General features: G+C 42.2%; 1 protein-coding gene across 1 annotated transcript in view; it reads right to left on the reverse strand.

Annotated features, from left to right (window-relative positions):
* Positions 1-14,640: 14,640 nt before the first annotated feature.
* ADGRG4 (adhesion G protein-coupled receptor G4) overlaps positions 14,641-27,011 on the reverse strand; it is a 167,086-nt gene continuing 154,715 nt past the window's right edge. Inside the window, exons 23-24 of the mRNA XM_073641278.1 lie at positions 21,833-22,000; positions 14,641-16,119 (exon numbers count right to left, since the gene is read on the reverse strand). Coding sequence (XP_073497379.1) covers positions 16,013-16,119; positions 21,833-22,000 — 275 coding nt within the window. The 3' untranslated portion in view covers positions 14,641-16,012. The remainder of the gene's footprint in view (positions 16,120-21,832; positions 22,001-27,011) is intronic.

Genomic DNA, 27,011 nt, shown 5'->3' on the forward strand with positions numbered 1-27,011 from the left:
ATTATGCTGCAAAATTTGTAGGTAGTCTTCAGACTTCATAATGCCATGCACATGGTCAAGCAGTCCAGTGCCAGAGGCAGCAAAGCAACCCCAAAACATCAGGGAACCTCCGCCATGTTTGACTGTAGGGACCGTGTTTTTTTCTTTGAATGCCTCTTTTTTTTTCCTGTACACTCTATGTTGATGCTTTTTCCCAAAAAGCTCTACTTTTGTCTCATCTGACCAGAGAACATTCTTCCAAAACGTTTTAGGCTTTCTCGGGTAAGTTTTGGCAAACTCCAGCCTGTTTTTTTTATGTCTCGGGGTAAGAAGTGGGGTTTTCCTGGGTATCCTACCATACAGTCCCTTTTCATTCAGACACCGACGGATAGTACGGCTTGACACTGTTGTACTCTCAGACTGCAGGGCAGCTTGAACTTGTTTGGATGTTAGTTGAGGTTCTTTATCCACCATCCGTACAATCTTGCGTTGAAATCTCTAGTCAATTTTTATTTTCCGTCCACATCTAGGGAGGTTAGCCACAGTGCCATGGGCTTTAAACTTCTTGATGACACTGCGCACGGAAGACACAGGAACATTCAGGTCTTTGGAGATGGACTTGTAGCCTTGAGATTGCTCATGCTTCCTCACAATTTGGTTTCTCAAGTCCTCAGACAGTTCTTTGGTCTTCTTTCTTTTCTCCATGCTCAATGTGGTACACACAAGAACACAGGAAAGAGGTTGAGTCAACTTTAATCCATGTTAACTGGCTGCAAGTGTGATTTAATTATTGCCAACACCTGTTAGGTGCCACAGGTAAGTTACAGGTGCTGTTAATTACATGAATTAGAGAAGATCACATGATTTTTCAAAGGGTGCCAATACTTTTGTCCACCCCCTTTTTTAGGTTTGGTGTGGAATTATATCCAATTTGGCTTTAGGACAATTCTTTTTGTGTTTTTTTCATTGAAGACAAATTAAATGAAGAGAATAATACCAAAGAATTTGTGATTGCAATCATTTTCAGGAAGAATCTGAGAATTATCTATCAGAATTGCAGGGGTGCCAATACTTTTGGCCAGCACTGTATGTGACACATAAATCCAATTTGCATAACAATTTGAAACACGGTGTAAATTAATTTATTATACAGTTGTGCTCAAAAGTTTACATACCCCGGCAGAATTTTTCTTTTCTTGGCCTTGTTTCAGAGAATATAATTGATAACAAAAAAACTTTTTCTCCACTCATGGTTATTTGTTGGGTGAAGCCATTTATTGTCAAACTACTGTGTTTTCTCTTTTTAAATCTTAATGACAGCCAAAAACATCCAAATGACCCTGATCAAAAGTTCACATACCCCAGTTCTTAATACCGTGTATTGCCCCCTCTAACATCAATGACAGCTTGAAGTCTATTGTGGTAGTTGTGGATGAGGTTCTTTATTTTCCTCATGTAACGTTTATGGTTGTTGCCAAAAAGTTCAATTTTGGTCTCATCACTCCAAATTGCCTTGTTCCAGAAGTTTTGAGGCTTGTCTCTGTGCTGTTTGGCGTATTGTAGGCGAGATACTTTGTGGCATTTGCTCAGTAATGGCTTTCTCCTGGCGACTCAACCATGTTGCCCATTTTTCTTCAAGTGCCTCCTTATTGTGCATCTTGAAACAGCCACACCACTAGATTTCAGAGAGTCCAGAATTTCGGCTGATGTAATTTGTGGGTTTTTCTTTGCATCCCGAACAATTTTCCTGGCAGTTGTGGCCAAAATTTTTGTTGGTCTACCTGACCGTGGTTTGGTTTTTACAGAGCCCCTGATTTTACATTTGTTAATCATAGTTTGAACGCTGCTGACATTATCAATTGCTTGGATATTTTTTTGTATCCCTTTCCTGTGTTATACAGTTCAACTACCTTTTCCCGTAGATCTGTGGACAATTCTTTTGTTTTCCCCATGACTCACAATCCAGAAACGTCAGTCGCTGGATGAAAGATGCAAGACTCTGTCTGGTTCCCAGAAACTCACTCAGCTTTTCTGCACACACACTGATTACAAGCAAACAGGTCACAGGTGAGGATGGTACCTTTAGTAGCCATTCAAACCCATTTTTGTCAAATTCTGTGCATGTTATCAGGCCAAAATTACCAGGGTATGTGAACTTTTGATCCGGGTCATTTGGATGTTTTTGGTTGTCATTACGATTTAAAAAGAGAAAACACAGTAGTTTGACAACAAATGGCTTCACCCAACCAATAACCATGAGTGGAGAAAAAGTGTTTTTGTTATCATTCATATTCTCTGAAACAAGGCCAAGAAAGGAAAAATTCTGCCGGGGTATGTAAACTTTTGAGCACAACTGTATATTGTTGAAATAGCAATCCCACTATGAGGGTTTATTAGTGGTGATTTCTAGAAATCCCTTTCACTATGCTGTAATATCTGGATGCTGCAGATTTGACACGGCATAGACAAGCAGCTTTAACCCCACAGCGGCTCCTGACAGTGGGCACATACCCTCAGGGGGTATTTCTATTTGAGGCTTTTATCATATATTCGCAACATTATCCATAAATATTCTGTATCTCCATAAATTTCAATGGAGATCACCACTCGTGGTCACCACATCTCCTCTTCTCTAGGGGGACAAATAGGAGACTCCTATTCTCTCAGTGGTGAAACCCCCATATATCAGATATTTTTTAGAATATACTTCTGATATGCTATAAAATACAACTTCAAACGGTTTGTGCTATACCCACAACTCAGGAGTTATGCCAACAGTGTAGCTCACTTTGCAATGTTTTTTCCATAATTCCCATTAACTTTTACGGGAGTTACACACCTGTCCTCAGCTGTTTTTGTAGCCCCTCTTCTGATGCTCAAAACCTAGAAGCTGTTATTCCTATTTGCCTATGAAAGGCAAAAATGGGAATAATCCTTTAAAGGGAACCTGTCACCAGATTTCTGCTCCCTTATTTGAGAGCAACATAATGTAGGGGCAGAGACCCTGATTCCAGCAATGTGTCACTTACAGGGCTGTTTGCTGTAGCTTTATAAAATCAGTGATTTATCAGCAGGAGATTATCACAAGGGGGCTATTAAACTTGCTGCCAGGTCATCCAACCCAACCCCCGTCATTGATTTTCCCTTAAATCCATTGACAATTTGTTTGCTTTCCCCATGAGTCATAATCCAGAAATGTCATTGGCTGGATGAAAGATGCAACAGTCTGTCTGGATCCCAGAAACTCACTCAGCTTTTATGCACACACACTGATTACAGGCAACCAGGTCACAAGTGAGGATGTTATCTCTAGTAGCCATTCAAACCCATTTTTGTCAAATTCTGTGCATGTTATCAGGCCAAAATCACCAGGGTATGTGAACTTTTGATCAGGGTCATTTGGATGTTTTTGGTTGTCATTACGATTTAAAAAGAGAAAACACAGCAGTTTTACAACAAATGGCTTCACCCAACCAATAACCATGAGTGGAGAAAAAGTGTTTTTGTCATCATTCATATTCTCTGAAACAAGGCCAAGAAAGGAAAAATTCTGCCGGGGTATGTAAACTTTTGAGCACAACTGTATATTGTTGAAATAGCAATCCCACTATGAGGGTTTATTAGTGGTGTAAGGCAAAACCACAGTTTTATTAAAGCAGATATGTCACTAGATTTCACAGTACAAGCTGCATATATTATTAAATAGATCTCTCAGACGTGATAAAATTGATGTACATGAAAATCCATGTCTGAATAGTTATATAATCCTGAAAGTAGGATGAGTATTTTATGAGCTAAAAATTGAAACAGTTCATAACCACAAGTGTATTCAGTCTCTGCCCACCCAGCCTGACTGACAGCTGCAGCTTGTACTGAGCAGTGTGAGATCTCAGCAGCACCAGGGAGGAGGGACATTGAGGAGCTTGTCAGTCAGACTGGGTGGGCTGAAATTAAGTTTAAAGAGTTTGTCCTCCCCCAACAAAAACTTTAAAGGTGGCATATATGGCTTAAAAATTGCAACAATAGGCATAGGCATAGTCACCTGCTGTCATTACAGTTGATCCAGCGCAGGCCATTCTTTGGTCACTTGACCACTGAGGAATGTGACTGTCATCAGTGATCAGGTAACTGGCATGTTGCATCATCATATATGACGCTGATGATGTGCCTTTCCAGTCACTTGACCGCTGCAGCTGATTACAGTCCTCATTGACCACGCAGACACAGAACCTGACATCACTGCATTCCAAACCACTGCAGGCAACTGGAGTGGCCTATCCTGGATTCCCAGGGGTAACAGCATGTGAGTATGCCCTTAATTTGTTATTTTTAAACCATCCATACTGGCTTTTAAGTTTTTGAAGGATCAGATTACCCTTTAAAGTTTCTAAAAGTATTACACAGTAATTCTGGCATGGATTGTCAAAATAATTGCTCCAGCCTCAACAGGTGTAACAGATCTATTTTATAATGTATGTAGTTTGCATTGTGAAATCCGTTGACAGATCTAATTTAAAGGGAATCTGTCAGTAAGATCAACCCTCCTAAGCCATTTATATGGGCATGTAGTTCATAGAATGTTAATTAGTGATACCTTGATATCTGCAATCCGATTATTTATTCCAGAGAATTTCACATTTTTCTTAACATGTAAATGAGCTGTTAAGATCTATGGGCTGGACATAGATCTCCCTGCGAATCTGCCTCCAGAGTTTATTTTAACTGAAAAGGGGTGCTACCTACAGTGCATTGTGAAAGTATTTGTCCCCCTTTAACTTTTCTACCTTTTGCCACATTTCTGGCTTCAAACATAAAGATATAAAATTCTAATTTTTTTGGGAAGAATCAACAACAAGTGGGACACAATCGTGAAGTGGAACGAAATTTATTGGATATTTTAAACTTTTTTAACAAATTAAAAACTGAAAAGTGGGGCGTGCGATATTATTTGGCCCCCTTGAGTTAATACTTTGTAGCGCCACCTTTTGCTGTGATTACAGCTGCAAGTCTCTTGGGGTAGGTCTATCAGTTTTGCACATCGAGAGGCTGAAATTATTGCCCATTCTTCCTTGCAAAACAGCTCGAGCTCATTGAGGTTGGATGGATGGCGTTTGTGAACAGCAGTTTTCAGCTCTTTCCACAGATTCTCGATTGGATTCAGGTCTGGACTTTGACTTGCCCATTCTAACACCTGGATACGTTTATTTTTGAACCATTCCATTGTAGATTTTGCTTTATGTTTGGGATCATTGTCTTGTTGTAAGATAAATCTCCGTCCCAGTCTCAGATCTTTTGCAGACTCCAACAGGTTTTCTTCCAGAATGGTCTTGTATTTGGCTCCGTCCATCTTTCCACCAATTTTAACCATCTTCCCTGTCCCTGCTGAAGAAAAGCAGGCCCAAACCATGATGCTGCCACCACCATGTTTGACAATGGGGATGGTGTTTTGAGGGTGATGAGCTGTGTTGCTTTTACGCCAAACATATCGTTTTGCATTGTGGCCAAAAACTTTGATTTTGGTTTCATCTGACCAGAGCACCTTATTCCACATGTTTGGTGTGTCTCCCAGGTGGCTTGTGGCAAACTTCAAGCAAGACTTTTTATGGATATCTTTGAGAAATGGCTTTCTTCTTGCCACTCTTCCATAAAGGCCAGATTTGTGTTGTGTACGACTGATTGTTGTCCTATGGACAGACTCTCCCACCTCAGCTGTAGATCTCTGCAGTTCATCGAGAGTCATCATGGGCCTTTTGGCTGCATCTCTGATCAGTCTCCTCCTTGTTCGAGATGAAAGTTTAGAGGGACGGCCGGGTCTTGGTAGATTTGCAGTGGTCTGATACTCCTTCCATTTCAATATGATCGCTTGCACAGTGCTCCTTGAGATGTTTAAAACTTGGGAAATCTTTTTGTATCCAAATCCAGCTTTAAACTTCGCCACAACAGTATCTCGGACCTGCCTGGTGGGTTCCTTGGTCTTCATGATGCTCTCTGCACTTGAAACAGAACCCTGAGACTATCACAGAGCAGGTGCATTTATACGGAGACTTTATTACACACAGGTGGATTCTAGTTATCATTACCAGTCATTTAGGACAACATTGGATCATTCAGAGATCCTCACTGAACTTCTGCTGCACTGAAAGTAAAGGGGCCGAATAATATTGCACGCCCCACTTTTCAGTTTTTAATTTGTTAAAAAAGTTTAAAATATCCAATAAATTTCGTTCCACTTCACGATTGTGTCCCACTTGTTGTTGATTCTTCTCAAAAAACTTAGAATTTTATATCTTTATGTTTGAAGCCAGAAATGTGGCAAAAGGTAGAAAAGTTCAAGGGGGCCAAATACTTTCACAATGCACTGTATGTGAGACGTGAAGAATAACAGTCTGCTCTCCAGATCTAAATGTCTCATACTGGTAACTCCCCCTTCCAGTTAAAGTAAGCGGGTTTCCTCCATGTTCTCCGGTTTCCTCCCACACTCCAAAGACATACTGATAGGGGATCTAGATTGTGAGCCCCAATGGGGACAGCGATGATAATATCTGTAAAGCTCTGTGAAATTAATGGCGCTATATAAAATAAAAAGTAAAAAAGAAAAGTAAAATAAATAAATAGAGGTAGATTCTCAGGTAGATCTATGTCCGGCCCACAGATCTTGACAGCTCAATTACATATTAAGAAAACCACTGAATTCTCTGGAATATGACATTAGATCGCAGATATCAAAGTATCATTTTAGTTAGCTTCCTATTACCTATATGCCCATATAGACGGATTAGGAGGGGTGATCCTACTGACAAATTCCCTTTAAAGTCAAAGATTTAGCTTGACATGGATTTTTTTAAAAAGAAAGCAACAAATGGGTGTTAACTGTATCTATCAAACAGTCCCAAAAAATGTTGTTTTTGGGAACCAACTTAATTCCTACCTTTCATACTCATGGACAAGATATGGGTCATGGCCAAATAAAGCACGAGAATGATAATACATGTCCCAAATCAAAGGTTATCTCACTCCTTCAGCACTAGAGAAATACCAAAAGCCCATGACTAAAAGTAGCCAATAACCTTGGAGTCCGTTGCATTAAGTTCTTTTTTGACGGAAGGTTCGCTTGACGTCACACTGTTACGTGGTCGCTGGGAGAGATGGTGTTGACACCGCTGGAACGAAGCTGGCGCCAGAGGTGGGTATAAGTGTTGTTATTTTAAGAGGGGAAATATAGAGATTGAGTAGTGGACAACCCCTTTAGTGTCCAAAATCTGACACTTATATTAAAATGCCGGCTGAGAGTTTGATTTTATCTATATTGGTACATTGTAACCATCAGACTGGATGCAGACCAGACCAGATGAATAAGGGCATACACATAGTGCCATGGGGAACAGCAGCTGGAAATACAGACCTGGATCCTTACAAACAATAGTTCTTATTTGAGTTTTCCAGAAATCTATCAATATCAGTTTATTTCAAGAAGTTTGACGGCTATATTGACAATTTAAAGGCCAACAAAGTCTGGTTATAATGCAGTCTTTCCATACATTGATTCTTAGATCTGATTCAGAGCACAGCATACACTTATTTCTTTAGATATGGCATGGTTTGATAATAACATTTGGATTGTGGTTATGTTTTTATCTAAGTTTAAGCCTCCTCCTTGACCAGATGTCATCGGGAGAACTGGCACAATGACAGCAGCCTCGGAGTAGTAACAAGCAAATGTTACTTTTACTGATGCAAGATTAGTAATTGAATGTATCGCCATGGCAACAGAACTTGGGAATTTGTCTTTCATAAAACCCACTATAAATTCTCTTGTAGCTTTTTAAGACTTTTTGCCAGATAAGAAAAATTTGGCAAGGTCGTCACCAACCCAGAATTAATGCAAAACGTTCTGCTGCCAGTTAGATATGTAGGGCGCTCAAGTGTAAAGACTAAGGGCTTGTCAGAAGCCAGAAGACGTAGCATTATGGTACTTTGCAGCTTGACATTTGCATAAGACCTGAATAGAATACAAAAGAGTTTGGAGAATGTTAGGAAAACAAAAAGTAAAGCAACCAAATCTTTTTTATTTTAGTAAGGCCAAGTAAAACACTATTTCCAACTTACATCTTTAAAATCACTTTAACCATGGCTGGAGCTACAGTTGTGCTCAAAAGTTTACATACCCCGGCAGAATTTTTCTTTTCTTGGCCTTGTTTCAGAGAATATGAATGATAACAAAAACACTTTTTCTCCACTCCTGGTTATTGGTTGGATGAAGCCATTTATTGTCAAACTACTGTGCTTTCTCTTTTTAAATCTTAATGACAACCAAAAAACATCCAGATGACCCTGATTAAAAGTTCACATACCCTGGTGATTTTGGCCTGATAACATGCACAGAATTTGACACAAATGGGTTTGAATGGCTACTAAAGATAACATCCTCACCTGTGACCTGGTTGCCTGTAATCAGTGTGTGTGCAGAAAAGCTGAGTGAGTTTCTGGGATCCAGACAGACTCTTGCATCTTTCATCCAGCCAATGACATTTCTGGATTGTGAGTCATGGGGAAAGCAAAAGAATTGTCAATGGATTTAAGGGAAAATCAATGATGGGGGTTGGGTTGGATGACCTGGCAGCAAGTTTAATAGCCCCCTTGTGATAATCTCCTGCTGATAAATCACTGATTTTATAAAGCTACAGCAAACAGCCCTGTAAGTGACACATTGCTGGAATCAGGGTCTCTGCCCCTACATTATGTTGCTCTCAAATTAGGGAGCAGAAATCAAGTGACAGGTTCCCTTTAAAGGATTATTCCCATTTTTTGACTTTCATAGGCAAATAGGAATAACAGCTTCTAGGTTTTGGGCCCCAGAAGAGGGGCTACAAAAACAGCCGAGGGCAGGTGTGTAACTCCCGTAAAAGTTAATGGGAATTATGGAAAAAACATTGCAAAGTGAGCTACACTGTTGGCATAACTCCTGAGTTGTGGGTATAGCACAAACCGTTTGAAGTTGTATTTTATAGCATATCAGAAGTATATTCTAAAAAATATCTGATATATGGGGGTTTCACCACTGAGAGAATAGGAGTCTCCTATTTGTCCCCCTAGAGAAGAGGAGATGTGGTGACCACGAGTGGTGATCTCCATTGAAATTTATGGAGATACAGAATATTTATGGATAATGTTGTGAATATATGATAAAAGCCTCAAATAGAAATACCCCCTGAGGGTATGTGCCCACTGTCAGGAGCCGTTGTGGGTTTAAAGCTGCTTGTCTATGCAGTGTCAAATCTGCAGCATCCAGATATTACAGCATAGTGAAAGGGATTTCTAGAAATCCCATCTACTATGCGTCTCTGTGCAGCGGCGGAACACCTGCATAAACTGACATGTGGCGCGTTTTTTCAGACTCGCATAATGTCAATTTCCCTTGGGGGTCCGCATGTGGGCTTTCCCCATAGACTAACATCAATGAGGAAAGTCTGCATGCATAAAAAAAAAATCGTGCCGCTCATTTGCATAAAATGAGGGCAGAAGCCACGCGGCTATTCTGCAGTGTCGGGGCCGCAGTCCATGTTACACCTCGTGTAGGGCTTAAAGTTTTTTTCCCACTAACAAAAGTTCATTTTAATCAGTAGATCTTGGAATAATAATAATTTCCACAATTGAATGTTTATATAAAATGTTCCTGTGCTGAGATAATCTTATAAATGTGCCCCTGCTGTGTACTGTGTAATGGCTGTGTCTGACCGTACAGGAACATGGTCTGATCATACCACATCTCCTGGGCAGGAGAGGACACAAAAGAGTATACAGACAGGACAGCATAGGATCGCAGGTGATTCTTTGTTTAAAAACAGGCAAGGAAATGTTTTACTTCACAAAAACAATCAGAAACAGACAGCATAGCCAGAACAATAGACAGAATTTTTAGAAAATAGCAAAAGGCAATGGTACTCACCAGCCAAGGTTTCAAGAAAAAATGCACACCAGGACACGGCCGGCCCCCTTTTGTTAGGAGGTAACACAGCTGCAGAATGCTGATGAACAATCGCCCTCATCCACTCTCACTGGAGGGGCGACTGCCCAGCACTAAAACTGCACACAGATGAAACTTGCAGTAGGGTGCAATTCACACACTCGCGGCACCGTGACGATGGGTTGCGAGCTTACGTATTTTGGCCAAAATATCAACTAATACCTCATATGATATTTTTTGCACTTTTTTATCTGCCAGGGCACGGCCAGGCCCAGTAATGGTGACCTTGTGAGTTGGGGCTTCACAACTCTGCGATGCACGGATAGGGTGCCGGGCATCCCGCCTAGTCGAATAGTAGGGGCGTGTAATAGGATGCTGGCTAGGCACGGTGCCGCGAGTGTGTGAATTGCACCCTACTGCAAGTTTCATCTGTGTGCAGTTTTAGTGCTGGGCAGTCGCCCCTCCAGTGAGAGTGGATGAGGGCGATTGTTCATCAGCATTCTGCAGCTGTGTTACCTCCTTCTAACAAAAGGGGGCCGGCCGTGTCCTGGTGTGCATTTTTTCTTGAAACCTTGGCTGGTGAGTACCATTGCCTTTTGCTATTTTCTACAAAAACAATCAGCTAGGATCCCCTGCTGTAATGTTTGTATAGTCTTTTGCTTCCTCCCCTGCCCAGGAGCTGTGGTATGATCAGACCATGTCCCTGCACGGTCAGACACAGCCATTACACAGTACACAGCAGGGGCGTATTTCTAAGATTATCTCAGCACAGGAACATTTTTTTTAAACACATCCAATTGTGGAACTTATTATTATTCCAATATCTATTGATTAAAATGAACTTTCGTTTGCGGGAAATCCCCTTTAAGGGGGTAGTAATGGTCTTCACCAAGTTTAATACAGTCATAGTTTTACCAGGATTGCTCCTCTAAGTTGATTAAAATACATTTTCTATGGAACATATTGGGAGGTGTGTTTAATGATTCTCTTATGGGGTTTCCATGCACCCCGAATGAACTTTATCATCTCGGTGATATATTCCAGCATTCCTCATACATCCTCATGTAGTAAATGTGATATAGTTAAATGGCTAAGCTTTCAGCTCCTGTAATTTTTGCAATTTCCTTTGATACTGCAACATTTTGGAACCTGTAAAAAAGCATTTGACATTTTTTTATTTGTATCTTACAATACAATTATTAAAACCCAAATAAAAACATTAAAAAACAAATATCGCATTACTACAGCCTGACAGCCTCCCCCCCCCATCCCATATAAAAATGACACAAGAGGGTACTAGTAACATTGAAATCTGTGATCAGTACTTGGAAGTGGGAATGGACCTCCTGGCTAACAACACCACCCTGTTTTCAGCATCAACAGGATGGACCACCTTTTGACATCGTGTGTCGACTAAAACTATCAGGATATAGATGGCTAAAGCCCACACCGAACATTGCAGATCTTGCGTGAACTGATCGCGCACTTTTTCACATTGAATGGTAGGCTACATTTACAAATCTGTGGGAATTTAGCTTTACTCCATCTTTTCTATGGTTAAAGAGAGTGCATCATCAGAAAATGTCCTATTGTTTAAAATCAGGTTTTTGTGTTACATGCATTAACAAAAACTAATTGACAATTTTTTTTTGAATTATGATCTTTATTTAAAAAGAAAAAAAAAATAGTAATCCTGCAATTTTCATACGGGCCACTTGGGCTGTTTTTTTCAGGAAGAGATTACAGTAAGAGTTCATCAGAAGCAGGAGTAGAATGGCGGATAACACTTCTATACACAGCTGATAACACAAGATCCACCAATCACAATGGGCGATGTCACCGCTGGCCCTGCTCCCCCTCCCTATACAATGACTTTTGCACACGCACATTTGAAACATCAATACAAATTATATGGTTGGGATCTGACCATTGTGGGCAGGGGCAGATTAAGAGTAGCCGGGGCCCCAGACAGTTTAGAAGGCGTGGGCCCCCCCCGCTGACAGAAATAGCGGTGAGTGTATCGCGGCACGCACATTTTTCCCTTATGTACAGCATAAGGGAAAAATCTATAACATAGCACCATACATAATAGGGCAGGGGTGGGAGATTAATTTTCAGAAGGGGCCACATGAGAGACCGTGACTATTGTGGAGGCCGAACAATAGGCTGAAATTAATTCTGCTCAATATTAACATATTAATTATAATTATTTTTAATTTTATTTGTATCGCTTAATATTGAGCAGAATTAATATGTTGACATAACCTATATACAGTACGAGCCCCTACATAGTCCCCTCAATCAACAACCAAAGCAATCAACCTATGTGGCCTTCATACATGTAAACCATAAAAAAAAGAAAACCCCCCAAAAATTCTCTTTATTTTAAAAACTCAATTCATAAAGACATTAGTGATGGGAGAACGTGCTCAGATAATTTGTTATCCCTGCACGCTCGGGGGTTATCCGAGTATCTTGTAGTGCTCGGATAATATATTCGAGTCCCTGCGGCTGCATGTTATGTTTTTGTCTGTTAGACAACCACAACACTTAACAAACAGGCAATCCCGCATGTGTTGTATCTGTCTAACAGCAGATGCAACACTATATGTATAGACCCAATAGGGCCTGAACAGTTGTGTACTTAGCTTAATGGCATCTTCTTCTGACGCTTTTTCTCCTCTTTTGGTCATTCAGGGATTCGTCAGGGAATTCCTTCAATCAGGACAAGAAAAGGAGACTATAAGCCGAACTGCAATGAGGATAACAGCTCACAGGTCCAGGCAATATGCCCCCACAAAGCCCCCTACATACAATATGAGCCCCCACACAGCCCCTTACATACAATATGAGCCCCCACACAGCCCCCCCATATACAGTAGGAGCCCACGCAAAGTCCCCTACATACAGTATGAGCCCCCCATAGCCCTGTACATACAGTAGGAGCCCACATACAGCCCCCTACATACAGTATGAGCCCCCCCATAGACCTGTACATACAGTAGGAGCCCACACACAGCCCCCTACATACAGTATGAGCCCCCCATAGCCCTTTACAAACGAGTCCACACACAACCCCTACATACAGTATGAGTCCACACACAGCCCCCTACATACAATATGAGCCCCCACACAGTCCTCCATATACAGTATGAACCCACACACAGCCCCCTACATATAGTATGAGCCCCTACATAGCTACCTAGATACGGTAAGAGCTCTCACACAGCCCCATAGATACAGTATGATCTCCCACATAACTCCCTTTATACAGTATAAATCCACACAAAGTCCCCTACATACAATGACACCACAGTCCCCAATATACAGTATGGGCCCCCAACATAGCCCCCTACATACAATATGAGCTCCTTGCATACAATATGACATCACACAGTCCCCCAATATATAGTATGAGCCTCCACATAGCCTCCTATATACAGTATGAGCTTCCACATACAGTATGAGTCCACACACAGCACCCAATATACAGTATGAGCCCTCACATAGCCCCCAATATGCAGTATGAGCCCCCACATAGCGCCTTGCAGCCCCAAACCCACAGGATAACATTAATCTGTAGCCCCAAGATAATAAACTATGCAGCCACAAGCAATCCCCACCGTCACATATCTGGCTGCCCCCCCCATGGTCACATACCCTGCAGCCTCCCCCATGGTCACATACCTTCCCCCCCCATGGTCACATACCCTGCAGCCACCCATAGTCACATACCCTGCAGCCCTCCCCATGGTCACATACCCTGCAGCCCTCCCCATGGTCACATACCTTGCCCCCCCAGGATCACATACCCTGCAGCCCCCCATGGTCACATGCCATGCAGCCCCCCCATAGTGCCATACCCTGCAGCCCTCCCTTGGTCACATACCCTGCAGCCCCCCCATGGTCACATACCCCTCTGCCCCCATGGTCCCATACCCTGCAGCCCTCCCCCAATGGTCCCATACCCTGCAGCCTTCCCTTGGTCACATACCCTGCTGCCCTCCATGGTCCCATACCCTGCAGCCCTCCCATGGTCACATACCCGGCGGCCCCCCATGATCACATACCCTGCTGCCGCCCATGGTCACATCCTTGCAGCCCCCCCATGCATACCCTGCAGCCCCCCCATGGTCACATTTCCTGCAGCCCCCCCATGGTCACATACCTTGCGCCTCCCCCCATGGTCACATACCCTGTATCCCCCCCATGGTCATATGCCTTGTGGCCCCCCCATGGTCACATACCCTGCAGCCCACAGGGTGACATGCCCAAGTCTCTCTCTCACAGAACAGGAAACAGTTATTTGCTTTTTACCGTCACCAGGAGCTGCCAGCAGGAGGGAACAGGAAGAAAGGCAGCACTGAGCACAAGGTGAGCAGGGGGCAGAGCCTGCACCGAGCACCACAGGAGCTGCAGGGCAGGAGCCGACAGCCGGGAATCCCAGGGGCTCCGCGCGTGAGTACAGAAGACATGGGCACGCAGAGTGCGCTGCGTGTTCGCGTCTACTGCATTGTCCTGCGCGCACATAACATTATAATGAGGGCAGTCTGGCCATGGGCCCCCTCGGAGCTCCGGGCCCGGGGCGGTAGCCCAGATTGCCCTCATTATAATCCGCCTATGATTGTGGCTACATACATGTGTTATTTCCTGAAACAATAGGACGTTAAAGTCTAAAAAAGACCCAGTGGGCAGTGTGAAAATTACAAGATTTATTTTTTTTATCTGTAATACAGATTGTTGAAAAAAAAAGAACATTGGCAAAAATGTTTAAGTACATTGAACACAAAAACCTGATTTAAACAATAGGTCATTTTCTGACAACACATTCACTTTTAGAAGATCCATATTCAAATAACAAGGAATCTACAGAGTGAAGAATAGTAAAAACGGTCATTCCTGACTGTAGAGAACCTGGAATGTATGTGCATTACATTTTTTTTTCAATGGACACAGTGTAATGCCTAATTTCCCCTGTGGGTTGCGCTGCATGGGATTTTATTTTTCTTACTCTCTGTTTCTCCCACAGATTACAGCTGAATAACGGGAGTCCCAGCAGCAGGATGCATGAAGATCAGGAGACAGAAATGGGTAACTACAGTGATCTACAGTGGATAACATAACATAACACAATTTTGTTGCCATTTACGGTTTTCGCTTTTGTCATAAGAGCAGAAACCCAAAAATGACAGCATGCTCAAAAGAAAAAATGATGCCTGACGAACCCCACTGAATTATATTAAAGGGAATCTGTCACCCCCTGGCACTTATCTGACCTCTAATATGGGCATACAGGCGATAGAAATGTAAATATATACCTATCTGTATGCCTCATATTAGAGGAATTAGTGTGAATTACAATGTTTCCCCCCTCCCCTGCATGTCACAGTGCCCTGTGATGTGCAGTTGCAGCTGCCAAATCCAGGCACTGTGACATGCAGGGGAGGGGGGAAATATTATAATTACCACAGTAGGCAGGGATTTATTCCAGTCCCCCGGCCCGCAAGCATCAGAAACTTGATTAAATAAAAAGACATTTCACAGCAACCAGACCTCTAATATGAGGCATACAGGTAGGTATAGATTTACATTTCTATCACCTGTATGCCCATATTAGAGCTCAGATAAGTGTCAGGGCGTGACAGATTCCCTTTAAGGTCCATTGGGTTCCTTTTCGATATTCATCATTTTGATGAGCAGATTACAACTGTGCGAGGAAGCCTACGATGCCAATGTGAGCAGAGCCTTAAAGGGAATCTGTCAGAGATCGTCCCTCCTAAGACGACTATATGGGCATGCAGGTCATAGGACGCTAAATCAAATGATATCTTGATATCTGCGATCCAATGAATGACTCCCGATAAATTCACATTTTTCTTTAACTACCTATCTGCAATACTTTAGTGGAAGATTATAACATACATAATAAATAATTGGGAGTTATTTTGAGTTATTAAGGATTTCCGAATATTGCACATTGGTTTCATACAAGATATATTCAGATTAGACATGTTATTTTTCCTATAAAATTGAAATCAATAGGACGCTGCAGCAATAGACCACTTTATCTCAGTCCGTTTCATTGCATTTCTGCAGCCAGGATACTCTCCAGCTGTCGGGGTAGACATTTGCATGACATGAAGCTGAGTGAGCTGGGTTGATGAATATTCCTCCTCCTACACAAAGCAAGCAAAAGATCCAATTATTCAGGATGTTTATCTCACTCATGGCAGCATAAGAAGTGAAAAATACATTTCCATGACAAGATCACAAAAACTAGTTACCTACGGAGCCAGAATGTTATTTTTAAAAGATCACAATCAAGCATTAGGGGTTTCATATTTATTCACTCCTCTAATGCAAAGACTTAATATTCTTTTTAGCACTTTCTAAGTTATCTTGTTCTCCTACAAAGGAAAAATATACCTATAATGGCAGCATTTGGATAATGGCGGCAATTACAGTGACCATGGGCTTCCAGCCTCCAACAGACCCCGAAAGACATATAAATTTGCATTGCTATGTGGTCTTACGTTCCTTAGCAATTCATGCACTGATCAAGCTGGATAACAGTCTATGGACACAGTAATAGCCGTCATTAGTGACGTCGCCACTGGAATAATTTTTTACAAATGGATAATTCAGAAATGAGTAAAATGGACTCTTTTCCACACCTCAGGAAGATAGCAGCTCATACGTCAATTTTCTTAGTATAAGGAAGATGGTCTTTATACATATACACCGCGTCTTTGTCACTTTCCATGGTCACATTACTGTCAGGTCTTTGTAGCCATGACCATCAGGACGAATCTGTTTTCCAATGTATTTTTTCAATGTTATTTGATCCAATGATGCTGGATCTATTTTTTCCAACAGTTCTGGACCCAAATGATTTTAAACGGTAGAAATACTACTACTGACGGTGCTTGCCTATGAAAAACTAGACCAAAAAGATGAAAACCCCTAGCAAATGCATCAGCCAATCAATTGCCTCATTGCAGGCATATACAGAGCGTACAGAAAGTATTCAGACCCCTTTAAATTTTTCACTCTTTGTTTCATTGCAGCCATTTGGTAAATTCTAAAAAGTTCATTTTTTTCTCATTAAAGTACACTCTGCACCCCATCTTGACTAAAAAAAAAACAGAAATGTAGAAATTTTTGCAAATTTATTATAAAAGAAAAACTGAAATATCACATGGTCATAAGTATTCAGACCCTTTGCTCAGACACTCATATTTAAGTCACATGCAGTCCATTTCCTTGTGATCCTCCTTGAGATGGTTCTACTCCTTCATTGGAGTCCAGCTGTGTTTAATTAAACTGATAGGACTTGATTTGGAAAGGCACACACCTGTCTATATAAGACCTCACAGCTCACAGTGCATGTCAGACCAAATGAGAATGATGAGCTCAAAGGAACTGCCCAAGGAGCTCAGAGGCAGAATTGTGGCAAGACACACATCTTGCCAAGGTTACAAAAGATTTTCTGCATTACTCAAGGGTCCTAAGAGCACAGTGGCCTCCATAATCCTTACATGGAAGAAGTTTGGGACCACCAGAAGTCTTCCTAGACCTGGCCGTCCAGCCAAACTGAGCAATTGTGGGAGAAGAGCCTTGGTGAGAAAGGTAAAGAAGAATCATAGAATCATAGAATGGTAGAGTTGGAAGGGACCTCCTGGGTCATCTGGTCCAACCCCCTGCTCAAAGCAGGATTCACTAGATCATCTCAGACAGATGTCTGTCCAGCCTCTGTTTGAAGACGTCCATTGAAGGGGAACTCACCACCTCTCGTGGCAGCCTGTTCCACTCATTAATCACCCTAACTGTCAAAAAGTTTTTTCTAATATCTAATCTGTGTCTCCTCCCATTTAGTTTCATCCCATTGCTTCTAGTCTTTCCTTGTGCAAATGAGAATAAAGATGATCCTTCTACAGTGTGACAGCCCTTGACATATTTGTAGACAGCTATTAAGTCTCCTCTCAGTCTTCTTTTTTGCAAGCTAAACATTCCCAAATCCTGCAACCGTTCCTCATAGGACATGGTTTGCAGACCAGTCACCATTCTGGTCGCTCTTCTCTGAACTTGCTCCAGTTTGTCGATGTCTTTTTTAAAATGTGGTGCCCAAAACTGTACACAGTATTCCAGATGAGGTCTGACCAAAGAGGAGTAAAGACCGATAATGACTTCACGTGATCTAGACTGTATGCTTCTGTTAATACATCCCAGAATTGTATTTGCCTTTTTTGCTGCTGCATCACACTGTTGACTCATGTTCAGTCTATGATCTATTAGTATACCTAAGTCTTTTTCACATGTACTGTTGCTTAGCTCTATTCCTCCCATTCTGTATATGCTTTTTTCATTTTTATTGCCCAGATGTAGTACTTTGCATTTTTCCCTGTTAAAAACCATTCTGTTGGTTGCTGCCCACTGCTCCAGTTTATTTAGGTCTTTTTGAATCCTCTCTCTCTCTTCTCTAGTATTAGCTATCCCTCCTAGCTTTGTGTCATCAGCAAATTTAATCAGTTTACCCTCAATTCCTTCATCTAAATCATTGATAAAGATGTTGAACAATACAGGTCCCAGGACGGAGCCCTGTGGTACCCCACTTGAGACATTCATCCAGCTGGATGTGAAGCCATTTACAACCACCCTTTGAGTCCGATCACTAAGCCAGTTATGAATCCACCTAACAGTTGCCTGGTCCATTGCATACTTGGTCATTTTTTCAATAAGGATGATGTGAGATACTTTGTCAAATGCTTTGCTGAAGTCAAGATATACTATATCTACAGCATTTCCCTGATCCACCCAGTCAGTGATTCTGTCATAGAAGGAAATTAAGTTAGTCTGACATGACTTGTTAGTTACAAACCCATGCTGACTCTGGTTAATCACTTCATTCTTATCCATGTACTTACATACATGTTGTTTAATAATTTGTTCAAAGATCTTTCCTGGTATAGAAGTCAGACTCACCGGCCTATAGTTCCCTGGGTCCACCTTCTTCCCCTTTTTGAAGATAGGAACAACATTTGCTCTTCTCCAGTCTTCTGGGACTTCTCCTGTTCTCCAAGAATTTTCAAAGATTATGGAGAGTGGTTCTAAAATTTCTTCTACAATCTCCTTCAGTACTCTGGAAGACAGCACATTTCTCTTGAGGTTATGTCTGGTCTGCAGATAGCGGCCTCTGTTCCTCTTAGCAGGGAATCCCCCATGACCACCACTCTCCGTTTTTTCTTCACAACATTCTTCTTTCTCCATCCAGGAGGATTCTGAGGGCTTACAAGGTTATTCATTGCTGGCAAAGTCTTATTTTGCTGTATTTCTTCATGGTTCTCCTGCGTGAGAGCCTGGTACTGGTTCCTGAGCAGTATGGGTGCTGACTGCCTCTCGATCCTCCTGCTTCTGTGGGTCACATGCTTCCATTCCTCTGTTTCCTCAGGTGCAGTTCGAATTTCTTCTCTTTCTGAATCATGAAGAGATAATTCTGCTCTGTCTAAGAACTCTTCACCTTCCTTAATGATTTTCAAGGTAGTTAACCTCTCTTCTAGATTTCGCAACTTTTCCTCCAACAGGGACACAAGCTTGCATTTCTGGCATGTGAAGTCTGGCTTTTCCACTGGCAAGTCTGTGAACATGTAGCAGGATATGCAGCTCACCAAATGGCTCCTGGACTCTTCCATGTTCTTATTGTTAATGTTCTGAAAACAGTGAAAAAAGCTTAAAAAAAAGCTTCAAAGCTTTACCGATGTCCTCTTTTCAGCTCCAACAGCCAAAATCCAGTGTTCTTTGAGCTCGCGGAGACTCTTCACCTACCCCAAAATGCAGTGGGAATATGCAAATTATCTCCTCAGGACTCCTCCCCTGGTTTACCGATGTCCTCTTTTCAGCTCCAACAGCCAAAATCCAGTGTTCTTTGAGCTCGCGGAGACTTTTCACTTACCCCAAAATGCAGTGGGAATATGCAAATTATCTCCTCAGGACTCCTCCCCAAGTTCACTGTGGCTGAGCTCCAGAGATACAGTAGGGAGATGGGAGAAAGTTCCACAAAGTCAACTATCACTGCAGCCCTCCACCAGTCGGGCTTTTATGGCAGAGTGGCCGGATGGAAGCCTCTCCTCAGTGCAAGACATATGAAAGCCCGCATAGAGTTTGCTCAAAAACACATGAAGGACTCCCAGACTATGAGAAATAAGATTCTCTGGTCTGATGAGACAAAGATAGAACTTTTTGGTGATAATTCTAAGCAGTATGTGTGGAGAAAACCAGGCACTGCTCATCACCTGCCCAATATAATCCCAACAGTGAAACATGGTGATGGCAGCATCATGCTATGGGGGCATACTATGGGGGTGTTTTTCAGCAGCAGGGACAGGACAACTTGTTGCAATTGAAGAAAACATGAATGCGGACAAGTACAGAGATATCCTGGATGAAAACCTCTTCCAGAGTGCTCTGGGCCTCAGACTTGGCCGAAGTTTCACCTTCCAACAAGACAATGACCCTAAACACACAGCTAAAATAACAAAGGAGTGGCTTCAGAACAACTCTGTGACCATTCTTGACTGGTCCAGCCAGAGCCCTGACCTGAACCCAATTGAGCATCTCTGGAGAGACCTGAAAATGGCTGTCCACCAACGTTCACCATCCAACCTGACGGAACTGGAGTGGATCTGCAAGGAAGAATGGCAGAGGATCCCCAAACACAGGTGTGAAAAACTTGTTGCATCATTCCCAAGAAGACTCATGGCTGTACTAGCTTCTACTCAATACTGAGCAAAGGGTCTGAATACGTGACCATGTGGTATTTCAGTTTTTCTTTTTTAATAAATTTGCAAAAATTTCTACATTTCAGATTTTTCTCAGTCAAGATGGGGTGCAGAGTGTACTTTAATGAGAAAAAAATGAACTTTTTAGAATTTACCAAGTGGCTGCAATGAAACAAAGACTGGAAAATTTAAAGGGGTCTGAATACTTTCTGTACCCACTGTAGTATGTACAGGGATTGTTTAGGACTTACATATTGATGACCTATCTTGTGTCAAGTGTCGGACCTCCACCAACACAATATTGAAGACCTATCTGGTATCAGGTGTTGGACCTCCACTAAACCAATATTGATGACCTATCTGGTGTCAGGTGTCGTACTTCCACCAAACCAATATTGAAGACCAAACTGGTGTCAGGTGTTGGACCTCCACCAAACCAATATTGACGACCAATCTGGTTTCAGGTGTCGGACCTCCACCAACCCAATATTGAAGACCTATCTGGTGTCAGTTGTCGGACCTCCAAACCAATATTGACGACCTATCCTAGCAATATGCAAGTCCTGGATAACATCTTTATTTCTGCTGATCATCTAAAATCTTGGAGAACTGCATTTCTTCATTTGTCAGTAACATGAGGGTAACCCCAGAAACATTTGGCTGATGTTTAGAAAACTAGTGAATACAATGACAAGGAGGTATTGCTTACATCAACCAATTAGTTACCCCATTGCAAGTTGGTTGCTATTGTAAAGTGCTCCACTTTATGTCCAGCTGATTCCATGGGTATATTCAGTATGTTTTGTCCTGAACTACATACCCCAACCTATCAGTGAACACAGAAGTTATTTTGGATCTGTCCATGATGAGTTAGATAAAGGCCATCACATGGCGATAAATGAATTGATGACCCCCTGGGTAGGTGTTAAATGCTAGATCAGTGGGGTTCTTACTGCTGAGACCCTCAGTCACTAAGTGGTAGAACCAGGTCCCTCCAGCCAGAAGGCCACCATTGACATCTCAGGCCTCCATCTTACATGCATATTATTTCCAAGACGCCAGTAGCATATTTTATAGCTCCTCACATATTTAGCAAATTTGGCTACCAACTCACCATTTACATGGCTCCCTCCATAAAATGTATCTCTGGAGAAGCTCGATAGACTGGATGCATTGGAAGTAGAAGCAGTGTTATTAGACCTTGTTGACTGGTATGAATCAGATGGTGAAAAGTGTATGTGCCCATTATATCTTGCATCCACATTGCTTAGTTTACTCCAATCTAAAAAAGAAAAGATTGTGTAACATATATTAACAATGTATTGAATCAGGTCACGTTTATTGTATAATTGATAATAGTTTGTGTAAAACGCCAAATGGTTCTATTCAATAATATGAGAAAAGTTCAGTCATTTATGGCCACAAACTATTATAAAAGGTTACCAAAATTTACCAAAAAATACTTTCTCTTATTAAATATTAATATTCCCATAGATTGAGTTGGTATGTTGCTAACCAGCTTAAAAGAATATTCCATCTGATTGATACAGGTTCTACCACTAGAGTCACATCCAATCATTATTGCGGAGGGTCTGCAGTGCTTGGCAAAACTTTTTTGGCTAGAGACATGGGACAGTAGAGCAACACGGAATACAAAAATATCATAGAAAGGTTTGGTAGCATTTCTTTTACTTTTGTAACTTTAGTCTCCTTTTATGGAGTTTTTCCAGTTGGCACAATCCTTACATGTTAGATGGGTTTCTTGACAATAAACAGATCCCAATGTTTTACCCTGCTTGGACCCATCGCAATCAACTTTAATCTGTGGGGAAACCTGGCAGTAAGTGTCCAATTTCCCTACAGTGCCACCAAAGGAGAAATTAGGTATTACACATTGCCTGTTTAAATCAGTGTGTTATCAGTGTAATGTAGGACATAACAGGTCCTCCAGAGTGAGACACATTTTTTGTAGCTTCTCTCAACTCCGGACAAGTGTTAAGGATGATGAACAAAGAACTCCCTCTAATAACCTACAGTTCTTTAATAGGCTATTTTAAATGATTTAAAAAAAAATGGAAAAGCCTCTTAGATAGTAGAATTGAGCGAATACATTTCTAGGACCCTTGTCTTGCAGCCACGTCTTTATTCCGTGCCCAGTAGGCGCGAGACCACTGAGCCAACTCCCATCTGCTGGAATTCTTAGGGCCCTTTCCAATTTGTAAGCGCCACTAATGTGGGCAGGTAGAAGGCAGTTAGCTGGTTTCTCGTACCGACATGTCTGTAGGACAAGGGTGCTGCGGATCGATTCCCTCATCTCTATTAGGTTCAGTTTAGAACATCAAAAGAGTTGTCCCATACACTTTATGACATACGAATGTGATAGAGTCATGACTCCTGCTTGAGACCCCTTTTATTAACCAGAGTGGGAAACTGCTCACAAAGACTCACTGTAATAAGTTATTTCTCCTGCGATGGTGCTGCAAGGGAAATATATGGCCACGACAGCTCCACTGCGAGAACAGCAGATCACCAGGGGTTTCTAAAAAAAAGACTCAGCTGATCCCCAGGCCTGCTGTGAATTTGAGAAGCATTGTGTTGAAAGACAGCACTGAGATTATATGTACCTATTGCCGTCTGTGATCAAAATAACAAATGCAAGTCATCAACAGAGATCCAAAAAAAACTTATTTTCCATATAGCCATTATAGCAAGTGTAGTGGAGTGATTTCATGAATTTCATGATTTTTGTTTCAGTATAATGTTCTTTCCAAAAAAACTGAATGAGTGTTATGTTCTGCTACCAGAGCTAAGGAAAGAGAGGAGATCTGTCCCTACGATAGAACTCAGCTGAATCCCTACGATGTAACAGGGAACCTGATCCTGCGATCAGACCTGCTAAAGTCCTAAGCTAGTCTGTACGAAGACCTATAGATGTGGGGGAGGAATCCCTACAAGTACTAAGGACTGGGAGGAATATGGGACACCTCCTAACAGAAATAGTAGCAGACAGACGAACAAACAAAATATAAAGAACATAGAGGTCAGTAAACCAAGCAAACTAACAGAGCAAGACACAGAGCACAGGCTAGCTAGAAAGTAGATATACAATGAAGTCCAGCAAAGCCAGAAGGGCGGAGCAGGATTAAATAGGCCAACAAGGTCATGTGACCAGCAAAGGAAAAAAAACCTAACAGCAAGGTTCTAACAGTACCCCCCCTTCTAAGAGGATCCTCCGGATCCCCTAGGACCAGGCTTATCAGGAAATCTCCTGTGAAACGCTCTGATAAGTCTGGACGCGGAAACATCATCTGACCTCACCCAAGAGTTATCCTCGGGTCCGAAACCTTTCCAGGCCACAAGATACTGCAAACTACCTCTATACCGTCTAGAGTCAAGGATGCGAGAAATTTCATATTCCCCGTCCTCCACCACCGGAGGAACAGAGGCAGAGGCGTCACCATCCGACACAACAGCTTTTTTTTAACAGAGAGACATGAAAGACCGGATTAATTCTCCAGGAGGTAGGAACCTCCAACCTAACAGCAGATTGGTTGACAACCTGAAGCACCTTAAAGGGCCCTACAAACTTGGGACCCAATTTCTTAGAAGGAATCCTCAACCGCAGATTCCTAGAGGACAACCAAACCATGTCACCAACAGCGAACAAAACCTCCTGTCGTTTCCTATCAAAGTAGTCTTTAGATTTTCTGTTGGCCTCCTGAAGATTACCACGCACATCCGTCCAAACTCTTTCCAAATCACCGGAAAAATTCTCCTCCTCAGGCACGGCAGATCCCAACTTGGAGAACGACCCAAACGACGGATGTCTCCCAGAACAACAAAAAAAAGGCGAACAACCAGCAGAAGAAGATGTATGATTGTTCAGAGCAAATTCGGCAAGTGGCAGAAACTCAGACCACCCCTCTTGATTGTCTGCCACAAAACAACGCAAGAACTGCTCAACATCCTGGTTTTTCCTTTCTGTCTGGCCATTAGATTCAGGATGATATCCGGACGAAAACGACAAATGAATTCCCAACCTGTCACAAAAGGCACGCCAAAAACGAGCCACGAACTGAGGACCCCTATCAGAAACAATGTCAGTAGGAACGCCATGAAGTCTGACAATTTCCTTGACAAAGGCCTTAGCGAGAGTTTTAGCGCAGGGCAGTTTGATGAAGGGAACCAAGTGACACATCTTACTAAAACGGTCCACGACCACCCAGATGACAGTAAAACCCTCAGAGGGGGGAAGGTCAGTTATAAAGTTCATAGCCAAATGTGTCCAAGGAGCACTGGGGACCTCCAAAGGACAAAGCAACCCCGCAGCAGGAGTATGTGAGGACTTAGATCTAGCACATACAGTACATTGGCGTACCCACTTAATGACTTCCTTCTGCCATCCAGGCCACCAAAAACTGCGACCCACCAGTCTCTTGGTCTCAGAGATTCCGGGATGACCTGCCAACCGAGATTCGTGACACTCAACAAACAAATCTCTCCTAAAGGTCCCAGGCACAAACAACCTCCCATGAGGAGTGTTAGATGGGGCATTCTCCTGAGCTTTAAGAATCTCATCTTCCAAAACGGAGTCTAAAGCAGCTATCACAACACCTTCTTGTAAAATGTTTTCCTCTTTCTCAGCACCGACTATGGGAGAAAAACTGCGAGACAAGGCATCCGCCTTAACATTCTTAGTACCAGGGATGTAAGTAACGGAGAAATTAAACCGCGAGAAAAACAGTGCCCACCTAGCCTGACGGGCATTCAGGCGCTTGGCAGCGTCAAGATATATCAGATTTTTATGATCCGTAAGAACCTGAACGGGAAATTCCGCACCTTCCAAGAAGTGGCGCCAGTGTTCAAATGCGAGTTTAATAGCCAATAATTCCCGATTACCAATATCGTAATTCAATTCAGTCTCCGAAAATTTTTTTGAAAAAAAGGCACAGGGATGTAATCCATCCCCGTTATCCTGAGACAATACTGCGCCAACCCCCACAGAGGAAGCATCAACCTCAACCAAAAACGGCCTAGTAACATCAGGCTGCATAAGGATGGGAGCAGAGGTGAACCTCTCCTTGAGATACACAAAAGCTTCAATGGCCTCAGAAGACCACTGAACCGCATCAGCACCTTTCCTGGTGAGATCAGTCAGAGGTTTGACAATACTAGAAAAATTTTTTATGAATTTTCTATAGTAATTGGCGAAACCCAAAAACCTCTGTATCGATTTCAAACCAATAGGCCTAGGCCATTCCTGCACAGCCTGAACCTTAACCGGATCCATCTCAAAACCTTTGCTGGAGATAATGTAGCCCAAAAAACTAATTCTCTGTACAGCGAACTCACATTTCTCCAGCTTAGCAAAAAGCGAATTGTCCATTAATAACTGTAATACCTCACGCACGCTCCGCCAATGAGACTCCAGATCTGGCGAATAAATCAAAATGTCATCCAAATACACAACCACATTTTTACCGATCAAAGGTCTAAGGATGTCATTAATCAGATTCTGAAAAAATGCAGGAGCATTAGTAAGACCAAAAGGCATAACCAGATTCTCAAAATGACCCACAGGAGTGTTAAAAGCAGTCTTCCATTCATCACCCTCCTTCATGCGCAACAGATTGTATGCCCCCTTAAGGTCAATTTTAGAGAACCACTTGGCCCCCAATAACTGGTTAAACAGATCAGGAATCAATGGCAGTGGGTAAGGATTGCGTACCGTAATTTTGTTAATCTCACGAAAATCCAGACAAGGACGTAAACCGCCGTCCTTTTTTTTTACAAAAAAAAATCCAACCGCCACAGGAGACTTAGAGGGCCTAATGTGACCGGCGGCCAAACTTGTCTGTATGTATTCCTCCAAAGCCTTTCTCTCAGGAATAGTAAGGTTAAATAAACGACTTTTAGGAAGAGTCGCTCCAGGGACAAATTCAATAGAACAATCATAGTCTCTATGGGGAGGCAAAACCTGCGATTCCTTCTCAGAAAAAACTCTCCAAAAATCCTGAATAGGAACAGGCAATTCTCCCCTATCCAAAGCTGCAATACGCCTGTTACAACACTTGTCATAACATTTATGGCTCCAGGATTTAATTTCACTGGTAGACCAATCCAGTACAGGATTGTGACATTTTAACCAAGGCAAACCCAATATTACTGGAGAAGGCAAGTTATTCAACACTACCAAATCCAATTTCTCATGGTGAACACCATTAATAGTGAGAGGAAATTCACAGACCTTGAGAGTAATATTCTTCAAAGGGGAGCCATCCACAGAAACCACA

The sequence above is a fragment of the Phyllobates terribilis genome, unplaced genomic scaffold (genome assembly GCF_046119375.1).
Source record: "Phyllobates terribilis strain yellow unplaced genomic scaffold, ASM4611937v1 Scaffold_7__3_contigs__length_470593459, whole genome shotgun sequence".
NCBI lineage: Eukaryota > Metazoa > Chordata > Amphibia > Anura > Dendrobatidae > Phyllobates > Phyllobates terribilis.